General features: G+C 39.6%; 1 protein-coding gene across 1 annotated transcript in view; it reads left to right on the top strand.

Annotated features, from left to right (window-relative positions):
* Positions 1 to 13,181, top strand: part of KHDRBS2 (KH domain containing, RNA binding, signal transduction associated 2) — a 304,707-nt gene that overhangs the window by 173,770 nt on the left and 117,756 nt on the right. Inside the window, exon 5 of the mRNA XM_009333248.1 lies at positions 12,477 to 12,604. Within this exon, the coding sequence (XP_009331523.1) occupies positions 12,477 to 12,604 (128 nt within the window). The remainder of the gene's footprint in view (positions 1 to 12,476; positions 12,605 to 13,181) is intronic.

Below are 13,181 nucleotides of genomic sequence, written 5' to 3' on the forward strand. Positions count from 1 at the left end.
GTTTTGAAGTTGCTGTTATTTCATTAGTGTCCACTCATATTTTCTATGATGAGGTTAATTATTATATTGAAAGACAAGGTATCTAGTTGTCCTAAACTTGACACATTTAAGACACTTTACTTGAATGGAAAAGCAGAAGGAATGTCTAGCATGGATTTCCATGCTTCTAAAATCAATAATGAAGAACTGGGTTAATTATGGTTAAATAATAGCTTGGAACTAATGGGTTCACACTCACTTGTATTCTGTTCCAAATACTTACACTGTAAGTCTATATAATTTTTTAGTTGGAAAACATGTAATGTAAGGTGACGGCTATTTATTCCATTGATGTTAAGATAGCTCACCATAGGTTTTCTAGCAGCATAGAAGACAGGTGAGGAACCAGTAATCAGTGCATCATTCAGCTCATAATTTTGTGTTCACAGCTAAAGCTTATTAGCACTAGCTATTATTTTTAGATAAAAATGAAGTTATATTTTTAGTTATATGACTAAAACCCCTGAATCTCCACAACTTGCCACCTGCCCCAGCTTTTTGTCACAGAAAAGCACCGAAATCAGTGGGATCTTTTTTCTTAGTCAAGAATATAGGGCTGATTTCAAACCCCAATCGTGATTCTAGAGCAAAATCAGGGGTGCAGTTTGAGACCATCAGGGGTTGTCCTAACAGCCTCTGGGAGCCTGGTTTCGATGTGTTTGTGGGGTTTGCACGTGTGGGGCAACTGTCCTGAAGTCCTGAACACAGGTGGAGTCAGTGGCTCTCACACATGGGCTCTGAATCGAGGTATCACATGTGCTGAATGGGAAATCTGCTTGGCAAATTCAACTCATGTGGCGCTTGGCTAACAGCTGCTGGGATCCTCTTTCCAGCTGGAATTAGTGAGTCCAGTTTTAAGGCGGCACTGAGCTTGGCAAGGTACTTCAGTGCATATGAGTCGTGCTCACTCATATGTTAAAACACCGCCTCAATCTGACCTTGTATTTCTAGGATTAAAAAAAAAAAAAAAAGATCGTTCTCTTAAGTCTAATTTCCTACTTACTCAACTGTATTTTCACTATCCCAGTTCAGATTGCAAATTTAAGAAAGGAGATTTATGGCCAGGATAATGTTAGCCATATTGCTAATTAATAATATTCCCTTAGGAGCCTGTCTACAATATATGCTGTTGTCCTGGTTTCGGCAGGGATAGAGTTAATTTCCTTCCTAGTAGCTGGTACAGTGCTGTGGTTTGGATTTAGGATGAGAACAATGTTGATAACACACCAATGTTTTAGTTGTTGCTAAGGAGTGCTTACACTGGTCAAGGACTTTTCAGCTTCCCATGCTCTACCGACTGAGAAGGCTGGAGGTGCACAAGAAGCTGGGAGGGGGCACAGCCAGGACAGCTGACCCAAACTGGCCAAAGGGATATTCCATACCATATGACATCATGCTCAGTATATAAAACTGGGGGAAGAAGAAGGAAGGGGGGGACATTTGGAGTGATGGCGTTTGTCTTCCCAGGTAACTGTTACACGTGATGGAGCCCTGCTTTCCTGGAGCTGGCTGAACACCTGCCTGCCGATGGGAAGGAGTGAATTAATTCCTTGTTTTGCTTTGCTTGCATGCGCAGCTTTTGCTTTATCTATTAAACTGTTTTTATCTCAACCCACAAGTTTTCTCACTTTTACCTTTCCGATTCTCTCCCCCATCCCACTGCGGGGGGAGTGAGCAAGCGGCTGCGTGGTGCTCAGTTGCCGGCTGAGGTTAAACCACGACAGCTGTATTTTAAATACCTGTACTTGTTTTCATACAAATTTAATTAATAAACAATTACGGAATCTTTTTGCTTTAGCTATTCAGGAACGACTGAAGAATTAGTTCTAATACAAATGAGCGATTAACATTTGGCTTGGAAAAAGTTCTATGAGCATTCCTTTCACCCAGTTCTCACGTGTGCGTTATCTGCTATAACATAAGAAAAAGAAAGCAATATTTCATCTCTGTGAATAAAAAAGAAAGTAACTTAATAATTCCTTTTTTGTGAATTTCTGACTCATAGTACAGAATTAAATTTAATAAGGTTTTTCTTTGATAAAGGGCCAGATTAATAGCTTCAAAGAGACCTAGACATTTCAATACGATTCAGTAATGGGCATTCATAATAAGCAGGGAGGACCACTATATATGCACTTATATACTATTATTTAAGTATTATAAAAAAATAAAACAAATGTAAAAAAATGTTTGCAAGTGCAGAACTGTATGCATTGCAGTAGTTAAGAAACTAGGTAGGGTCACTCTTTTAAAATACTTTAAAATACTTTTAAAATACTTTTATATGTCTACAACAGTATAATAATGTGAAATGGGAAGAAACTGAACATGTGTTTTCCAAGCCCATTTTACCTCCTTCCCCTCTTTTTCCCTTTCAGTGCCATGTATAATTGCTGATTGTGTTGCTTGGAAATGATGGAAAAGTATTGAATGCTATTTGTTTCTTTTATACAGGAAATATGTTCAGATATTAGAAAGTTGGAGTTTAATCTTCAATGATAAGATTATCATCGTGAAACTCTTTAAAAGTTCAGTTTAAATTCTATCATGTTGCATTTCTATAAAAATAAACCAGTTTATAAGAAAATACACCAGTGGGCTTGCGAGTCAGAAATGAAGACGTTATATGCTAATGAATCTAGTATTATCTAGGGAATATGATAGCTAAGTCTGACTTTTTTTTATCCCATTTGCATCTCTCCAGTATACCTGAGGTTTTCCTCTTGAGAATACAGTTTGCTCCTGTGTCCAATGCGTATCATCAAGATTACCTGATGCAGGAATATACCATATTTGGAGCAACAGTTAAGTGTATGCAGAAGCTGGGATAAAATACAGAAGCTCATATACTAAATGGAATACCTTGCTATAAATGCATCTGTTTAAAAGCTGTTTTTCCACTTCTGGGTGCTGTTTATAAATAGATTTTTTACCTGTAAGTTTTCTGGCACCATTCCACATGACAGCCTACATCTCTTGCTCCGCTACACTGCCACTCCTTGGGTTAATAGTTGTACTTGATCCGGATCTTCAGTTGCTTCTGTTCAGATGTTCTCAGAGGGTCCTTCAGCTGTGGAGCTTATTTCACTTTTCCCTTCAAGCCTAGTTTGTTGGTATTTGATCTAAAGCCGGTCTTCTTGTGCGGCCACCTGGGTGCAGCCACCTGGGGAGAGATGGGTTAGATGCACCGGCCATGAAGCAACGTAAGAAGCTAAAAGATTTTGAGAAGCAGAACTTTTTGCTAACTGGTAATAAGCAGGAATTAGCTGATATTCTGTTAAAAATAAATAAACAAATAAAAAGCAATGGTAATTGTGTTAAAGTACCTGAAACCTTCTTTAATGCATGCTGCAGAGCAGAAAAGGAGACATTATAAATACAGATGCCATATCTCCTGGTGGGTAATCTTATTTACAAGGGTTTATGCAATAACAAAATAAAATATATTCAAATTAAATCATAAAAAATATAGAACTGATAACTTTTTATCATTTTATGTAGTAAATTGTTGAGCTTGAAACTCTGACAATATTTTCACCTATATCTGGCTGCATTAATTATAGCACTTGCTCAGTTTCATACACTTCATGCCTAATCTTTCATACACCATGTACTTTAAAAAGAGCGGAGAGACACTTGGGAATGAGTATACCTGTACTTGGTACATGGTCTAAGCTTTTCTTTGTAAATGATTTTCTACCTCCTGTAACTGCTTGTCATTTCCTGAATCATCCTTCCTTTTGTCTCAAATCTTATTCTGAAAAGACAAAACCTACACCATCTTATACCTGATGCATACCTGCCTAATGGAATTATTAAATCAGCTTTTTTAAGCTTACATACTTGAGAAAGTACTTTTTGATAATTTATTGACCTTGCCGTTTATTTTGTTTTTCCAATGGCATGATTTCAACTTTTCTTATTTGATGTGTTTCTTCCTTTTCCTTTCAATACTTTTTTATTTATTTCTGTATTTGCTCTCTTTCTCACTTGAAGTTTGGCGTAAACGTCAGAAAGTTGAGTCTAAATTATTTTAATATTTTTAGTTTCTGTGACAGTTCAGACAGTGACCCTGAATTCAATAGCAGCATCTTTTCACTGTCTTTTGCGCATGCTTATTGAATTTAGTGTGGAGAGAAGGACTCCTCGCATACCTGCTTGTTCTCCTATGATTGTCCTCTGTATCACTACCCTGGCTATCCATAAATCTCTCAATACTGAAACTAATTTAGATTATAGCAGTTCGAACCAAGCAGATTTAAAATATCTTTGATTCCAGCAGTGAAAATTGCTCTTGTATTTTTACGGTGCTATTACAGACCATCTTCCCAGCATGTTTTGTTTTATTTTTTTCCTTAGTATGCAAAAAAGCCTTGGCTCTGGGGAGGATGTGCTATGCTGTTTAGTTTCCATTAGTCGGATTTCTGTGTAGAAGGAGTGCACGAGACATACAGATACTGTGTTTTCTGCCTCAACCTCTGACTAGGTGGAATGCCAAGGCACTGCTGCCTCTCCAAAGCCAAGCCCTGAGGGCGGCCTGAGGTTTCTGGAAGGAGTTTCCTTGCCTGCTGCCATGATTGACAAAGGAAGGAAAGTCTTCAGCCTTTTTCTTGCTGTCAGTCCAGCTTTGCCCCAGACTGTGCCGCCAGTTTCTTCTCCGCCAAGCAGCTGTTTCAGGCCGTGATGCTGCTGGTGCCGGTGCTGGTGCAGTGCCATCAGGAGAGGAGACAATGGTGCTCCGGTCAGAGTATCAGCAATACGGGTCGTGTTGTTTATTCTGAGCCTACAAAAACCTACCTAGACACAGGCTATGGCTAAACTAGATCATCAAAGAGAGATTCAGGGTTCCTGAAGGGATCCATGTGCAGGGTCTACACCAGAACCCGGGTTAGTCTGGAGAAATCCTTATTCTGGAAAAACGGAGGACCAAACACACAGGCCGTGTTACCATCCCCACAGCTCCTCTGTCGAGACACAGTGCTGCTGGGATGAATCACCCTTCCGCCAGCTCCTGCTCCCAGGATGTTACAGCTGGGTCTCTGTTGACTGAATTTAAGATATTCTCTATCTATTTCCTGACTTAGAATCAGACCATGGTTATTAATAGTTTTCAGTATATGTTAGTAGCTTTATTAAGAACATTTCTGCTCTGCGTTTGTAATAGACTTAGTGCCTGCCAAGACAGTCCTTACTGCAAGGACAGCTCATGTTATCTTAACCCTATATTGCAATAAGTCAAAAAAAATACTAATGTTGCTTTAAAAACTAATTCCCGTGTCATGTATCAAGTTCAGTCCCAATGTACTATGTACAATCAACTTGTACAGATTATCATCCAATGGGATTGTTAAAAGTTCTAAAATGATTCAGAAGCCATAAAAGAAAGGGCACTCAACAAACCCGTAGTAAGATATTTTCTTGCCCAGACTTCTCATCCTTCATTGCTCTTTCCAGTCTCCTCAGGCTGAGCAGCATCTTTTGTTTACTGTGCCACGTGGGACCAAGAAAGCGTAGCTGTAGCCAGGCTGGATGAGACAGGCACACTAAACAGGAGTAAACATGTCTGAATTTTGCTGGCTGCTGTTTCCATCCCTGTTATCCTTGACAAGGGGGCTGCAAACCTACAGCAGTGGGTTAGGAGGAGGCAATACGGTCCCACCTGGCATAGTTGGGGAAAAAAAAGATGCATAGGTACTACCTATAGCTTGTTACTTTTGTTGGCTTTAATGTAGACTATAGTAGACAGTTACTCCAGCCTTAGGAGCGATCAGTGATCTCGCTAGTAGTGGAGGTCCAACAAAGAGCTGGGGAAGAGCAATGGCAGTCCTACTCCTCTCCCTGCCTCCTCTGAAGCAACTGGGTTTTCCCAGAGGAAGACCAGCCATACCACATCCCTTCCTTCCTAGAAGCCAGTGTAAACATCCAGTGCGAATCCATAACGATTTCTTTAGGAGTAGATGGCTACACCACCCTTCCTGCAACCTGCTATATGCCCTCTGTTCACATTACCAATTCCCCTATATATCCCCTTCAAGTGACAGCTGTAAATAAGCACAAGTCTCTGGCAGCCAGGATTCGCTCGGAATTAAATTCAGGGATAGGGAGCTGTCAGCTAACTGACTTCTGTGGCATCGTAGCTGTCATTTGAATGAATTACAGACCACAGTATCCATTTGTTTGGGGGCCTGTGAGCAAAAGGGGTGGAACAAATTGGGGCAAATGGCTGAAATTTAATACAGGTTTCTGCAAGTTTTTGAGATGTCATGCACCCATCTTCAGTGTGGATATTTTCTGTGGCTAACAGCATTTCCATGTAAACTGGAATAATCTTCTGTGAAAGCTCTCTTTAGTATGAAAAAAAAAATTAAATTGATTATACAATTAGATGAGGCTTATTTTTCTCTGTTCTAGCACAGACTAAAATATCTGGGTCGAAGTTTCGTAGCAGTTGCCTATGCACAATTTACACTCTGGGATTGGCAGCTTCTCTTCAGATGCCGAGGAGCAAGACATCCCCCCTCCCTTCCATGCTGCTTGTAGAGTGCAGTGCCCCATGCTGATGATGCTAGGCAGATTTAATCGTGCATGCTCAAAGAGAAAAATGACATCCACACTTGGGTTAGTGCTCTCTGTGGCAAGCTGACAAATCCCCCAGCTGTCAACTAACCTCAAAGGCAAGTGTACGTGGCTCCAGCTTATGTCTGCTTGCATTCTGCCCATAGGCATTTATAAGCTGAAACTCATACTGGCTGCAACGCAGTCAGACTGCTACTGAGAGAAATGTATGGTCTATTTTATGTGTTTCAATCTCTAAGGGTGACCCACACAATTAAGGTTTATTTTTTGGACAGACTATAAGCAGGTGAAGACAGCAATTTTTTGCATATGTGGCAAGTGAAAGGGCATAATGTTTATGGCTATGTATCTGGCTAAGTTGCTGATTGCTTAGAGAAAATAATTTCTTCCTTGGGCTCAGATGGATTATATTTATATTTTTATTTTTATGTATTTATTGGGGTTACTGGCTGCCAGAGAACTGCATGCACACAAAATGGCCTTGCGTAAGTGCCAATATATATGGGCAAATGCAAAGAGGCATGTGTTGCTAATGTGATATTGGAGTCATGGAGGAGGACTTCTGGCAGAAGCATTGTCACTTGTGGTGCACTGCAGGCTGTCCATCTAAACCTATCATTACCTGGCACCTATGCTCTAGTGAAATAATCAGACCAATCTGCGAATGGGCAAAAAGCCATTTTAACAGATGGCTTTGACTGTAGGTAACCAGGAAACCATGCATATACATTAAACATGGGTTCAGAGAGTATGGGTCTTATCTAGGAACATCAAAACAGCTGTCGGTTTTGCTCTCCTCCCTTTACTGTTGAGAACATATGCCATACCCATCAGACACCCACGTAGGGCGGGCTAGAGCCAGCTCCCATGGTTCTGATGAACTTTGTAGGAATTGCTTGGTTGGGCATGGTCTCAGCTACAGATTAATCTTGTGTTTTGCAATGAACTTTGAATTTGTATTCCACCTAATTTGGATGCCCAGCTCAGGCACTGTCTCACCCAAATTTTAAGTGATGGAGAGGGCTACCCAACCTAGCTGGCACAATTGTCTGTTTCCTAAGTAGACAGTGATAGAGAGAGGCTTTGGATATGTTCAAGGAAAAGTCCAATATGTTTATATTTTGAATGCATTGGAGTCTTAGAACAGGATCTTAGAATACAAAGAAATAACAGGAAATGCCAAATATCTCTGTCGACTCAGGATTTAGTTCACCAAGCTCTTCTGGTACTGAGTAGCCAGTGCTATTTTTCTTTTTTGTAACAGTCTGATATTAAAGCACTCAGCTAGAAAGTGGGAATTCCTAGGTTCTTGGCCTCTTCAGTATAATAAACTGCAGATCATGACCCCGTGAGTTCAGGTGAGTGGATCTCACCATGCTTTGAAGCTGAATCATAGCACAGCTCTCTCTCATGAGGCCACAGTGAACACAAAGAAGCAGCGACTCCAGGGAGGGCCTCACCACCAGTTACTTTCACAGGTTTAGTGCTTCCCATATACACGAGGGAGCATGAGGATGATGTCTCTTTTAGTGTCCAAAATTAGTATGTATCTAAAAACAAGCAAACAAAAAAGGGCCATATTCACATCACCTAGCTCCACCTAAAATTCACTGGGACTCCTGTGTCCTATTGGCTGGCTATAGGAAATTTTAGGCTAATTGGAATTTAAGCTGCCTGAAAATATCCCCAAGGCAGCAACAGGATTTAGGAGAGATACTCTAGCTTCGGTGAATCTGTGCAAATACCTGGAGCCCTGGAGCTCTTTTACTACTGCTGGGAGCTGGGCAGGATGCAGAAGTGCTGCAGGAGTCCAAATCCATCTCCTGTTTTCTTTCTGCTACCTGAGCGCGGGAAGAGAGGATTGCAGGATGGGGCGTAGGTATGTCTGTGAAAGTGGTGCTCTCCGTTGGCAACACAAAGCTTCAGAGAATATTACATCCCTGAGGGAGAAAGAAAAATCAGGCAGTGCAGACTGAGATTTCCAGAACCACAGGACCTCTGCATAGGCCAGCTGTAAATTTGAGTTACTGATGCCTCGGGACCTTTGGGAAGCACTTTGAGTTATAGAGAAAATAACCACAAGAAAAGCATTTATTTTTGTGACTACTTTTTCATTCAGTTAAAATCAAGGAATTTGATGACTTAAATACAAGGTGTTAATAAGTAGTTGTTTGTCTGTAGAATTAAGATACCTGTAAATCTGTCCTAGTAATAGCAACACTATGTGGAGGATAGTCTGCTCTTCGCATGATACATGGCTAGCTTAACTGTGTAAGGAATGTGTGTACGCTGTAAAATGTCACCTGTATACGGGAACAAGTAACCCCTATTCATACTTCAGAACTGTCAATGTGAAGGACTGTGATTATCATTCTAGGTTTGACTTGCATAACTCTGCATTGTTAAGGTAGTTTGCATTTAACCTGAATTACTCTCCCCTTAACTATGGAGTTAGAATGAAATTCAGCTGTCACAGATAAGAGTAATGGTATTTATTAATAGTGCAAATCATTCATACACATGGAAAGAACTTAAACATGCGAAGCACATCGGGACAGGAGATCACAGTCCTTAAGGGACTGATTTATCCTTGACTTCTATGAGCCTTTGTTATGCTAATGATAGATATATATTCCCAAAATCCGTTGCATCTGTCTATGCCTTACCCTTTGATTTCTTTATTAACTCTCCTCCCTTGTCGCTACGTGTTCTTGTTAATTCAGATCAGGTCTTGCAGCTTGCGTCATACTTTGCTGTTTTTTACCAAAATGGTTTCTTGAGTTCTCTAGCTTACGTGCTTTCCCCTCTTCGCTTCACCTCTCTGCCACTGCTGCCAGAAGGACCCCTGGGTGAGCTGCCACCGGTTGGACTCTGATACCAACAGGTTTCCTTTGTTCCTGGAGCAGTCAAGGCAACCGACCTAATTAATCATTCCCAATCCTCATTAATAAACATAATTTTGGTAATTTGGGGTAAACGTGTTCATGTACTCCAGAATACTGAATGTTTTATCTAAATATGTAATTTGTTTTTTAGGCACTTACATAAACATTACAATTTATGGTGGCCCTGGGTGCTACTGACTTTGCTAAGGTTGTAAATCCTTGGTATCTCAAGATGCATGTTTAGGTGAATAGTTGTGTGTGGGGGTGGTTAGCTCACCTACAGTGGTTTTTTGCAAACATTGACCACCATGATATGAGTAGATGGCACCCTTAGTATCATCAGTAAATGGAAAAGCTGTTGATAGGTAATAATGTCTTTAAGGATATAAACAAGAGCAAAACATATAGGTTAATGTAGATTATCAGCTGCAAGAAGAGCTATAAGACTATTAGAGAGCTATAAGAAAAGCTAAGAAGTACAGAACATTTCTCATGAGCTTATTTTAATATGAGGAGTAGGGGTTTTTTCTGAAGCACAATATACTACTGCAGTGTGTAGCTACTTCATTATACTTTCTTCAGTACAGGTATGTCTTGCAACATCTTGTACTCTCTCTTGGGACTGGATATATATGAAACAGCAGCAGCATAATTTTGCTCATGTGCTAGGCACTGAACTCAGCTACAATTAAATAAAAAAATCTGTCTCTAGCTAGACTCATGTAGCAGTTATGAAAGATTAATTCAGTGTTATGTTTCAGTTTAATGAAAGAGTTGAAGTGAGCATTTCTGTTGAAAATTTCAGATTTCAGGTTTAGAAATTATGATCTTTATTATGCTTTTTAAAGGGCATATAAGATAAATGATCCATATAGAGTTACAGTTTTTTATGGAAATCTTTCTCTTTCAGGATACCTGTCCCAGCATCTTAATTACAGTCCTCCCTGTGCTTTGTTGTCTTTACCTTGCCATTTCAAAATACATTGTACATATTTCTTAACTGGACATGCAGTAAATAACCTGTAGAAAAGCTAAGGGCATTGCATAACAGAATGGTGCAGATTTGCAGATCTTGCTGTATATTATAAATTTAATTTGGATTTTCTGTTTCATCAATACTAAGATTTTAAATGATACGTGTATCTGAGGAAGGAATAGCAGCTTTGAGGCAATTTCTAGTAGAATTCATTTATACGGCAATGTTCCAAAGGAGAGAGATTAAAGCAGCAACACAGAAAGTTCCAATTTCTGTCCCTTGCAGATCCTTTCTCTCCCCCCCCCCGCCCCTCATCTTTCTCTTACAAAATTTGCTTGCATTATTAATGAAGTTCAGTCCCAGCTCTGGTGTGGAACCTGAAGGGTAAACTCAATCGGCAGGTTTGAAGTCCTAATCCTTGTAAAGCCAGTGTGAATAACAGATGATATTAAGCAAGGCACAGTAGATGGTACCTCTTCAGCAATTGCTGTAAATGTGACCTCATTGATTCTATCTGTGTTTTTCCCTCTGTGTTTTACAGAGCACATTGATTTAGGAAGATGTCTTTGGCTTGTTACCATTAATGTTAGAATGATAGAAAAATGTGCAAAAAGATTTGAGGATTGGTGTGAACTGAAAGACATTATCTGGTTTGTTAGCAAATGAGAGATTTGTTTTTAATTATGATTCTGCTGCAAATATCATGCACTATATTGTATAAACGGGGTTCTTTTCTGAATTTCATTAATAGATTTTACTCCAGCTGCACTCCCTAGAAATTTAGAAGGGAAATCGTGACCAGGCCTACACTCTCTTAGAACACAACAGGATCAGCATCATATTTTGAACAGATTTCCTGGACCTCCTCAGGAAGGAGAAGGAATGAGCAAGGCCCCAGTTCCATTTCACTGTTCACTTGGTCTTTAACTTGGCAAAAAAGAGGTGTCACTTGTAATGCATCCTGGACAGTCACCCACCTGAGAAGCAGCAGGCACTGTAGCATTTTCGGACCCTTGCATGACAGTCAGTGGCAGTTGCCTGTGGAAGGATGGAAAGACTGAAGTGTTGAAATTCAATAATCCTTTCTGTTTTGAAACACTGATTAGCTGTCGCACAGTTCTGCTGCCAGCGAGCTGGCTACTGCAGTGGGCTCTTATTACCGTGATCAGCAGGCAAAGAGCTGAATACAAAAGGAAGGAAGCTAAAGAAAAAGGAACTTCTGACTGCGACAAAGGTTGCAAAATAAGTAAAAATTGCCCAATATTATGTATTTTGTATCAGCAAGAAAAGGAAATTCATCCAATGTTCTGTTTACTGAGCCAGCAGAAGCTTGCAATGCTAGAGTCGATACCCTGCAGTCTTAGAATGGGCCTATTTTATATTATTTAACAATTTAATATAGTAAGCATAGCTTTGTTACTTATGAGTCCTAAAGCGAGAGCTCCTTTCAGAAGTTGTTTAGTGGACATACAGCATAACTGAAGGTTACATTCAATGATGCTAATTGGTATTGGGTTAAATCATCCAATGAAATTACTCTGGTGTAAATTTTGCATGCTGAGGTGCAATGTAAGGTGGAATTTGTGTTTTAAGTGCGTGAAGGTAGCCAGAGATGTCTGCCAAAAAAATATAAAATATTTATAAAATGCTGGTTTTGATCTAATTTAAATTTGTTTGAGATTGTTACCTTTTGTACATGAAAGTCCATTTGCACCTTGTGTACAGAGATGTTCTTGATGTCTGCTTTGTGTTTATGCCTTCTGTGCGTGTGTGTTTTATTTTGTGTGTACATGTTCTTTATGGCCACCTTAACTACCCATATAAATTTGTGTGTCCACATTTTATAGGTAGTTGTCCACTCCCACTGTATGGTTTTTCAGGATGCAGGTGGTAATGCAGAGCAATTCACCCAAATACCATCCATGCGATTTCTGGTTTAGCTGGTTTGGCAGCTCAGCCAAAATACAAAGTTTCAGCAAGTTTCACCTTTTGCATTTCAGGATTATAATGATGAAATTCGCCAGGAGCAGCTGAGAGAACTGTCGTATTTGAACGGTTCTGAGGATTCAGCACGTGGACGGGGCATTCGAGGAAGAGGGATCCGTGTGCCACCTGCAGCTCCTTCAAGGTGTGGTAACCTGAGCTATTATGCTAATAGCTTTAGAAAGTGTAAACAATGATTTAAAAAAATAGTTTAAAAAAAAAAAAAAGAAAATCACATACACATCATGGTCAGTAAAGCAAAATGTTTTTCTTCTGATAACTTGTGTGGTCTAAGTTGTGCCAGGTTCTCTGATCTACAGTTCACAGGCTACAGTGGGTGGTATACAAATATCAAACGACAAATCAGAGCAGATTATGAAGCCAGTGAAAGGGTATTTCCAGGAAAGAATATTGTTATGCCAGCACAGAATCGGTATGGTCAGTAGCATAAAATCATTGGTCAGTAAAATAGTATAGTCAGAGAAGGCTACATAGTCTGGATGGAACTTTATTTGCCAAATATTTACTTTTTTTTGTATGCATATTTTATCTATAATATATATATTGCATTATATATTATTTGTTGTATGGGCTATCAGTTTTATATGAATTTCATTGGCATCATCTAAAAACATTGGTGTATGAATGTTTCCTGAATTCTTCCAAGTATTTTTTCATATATAGGTAACAGATAGCTCTGCTTGTTCATAAGGCCAGTGTAT

The sequence above is a fragment of the Pygoscelis adeliae genome, unplaced genomic scaffold, assembly GCF_000699105.1.
Source record: "Pygoscelis adeliae isolate BGI_AS28 unplaced genomic scaffold, ASM69910v1 Scaffold57, whole genome shotgun sequence".
In the NCBI taxonomy this organism is placed as follows: Eukaryota; Metazoa; Chordata; class Aves; order Sphenisciformes; family Spheniscidae; genus Pygoscelis; species Pygoscelis adeliae.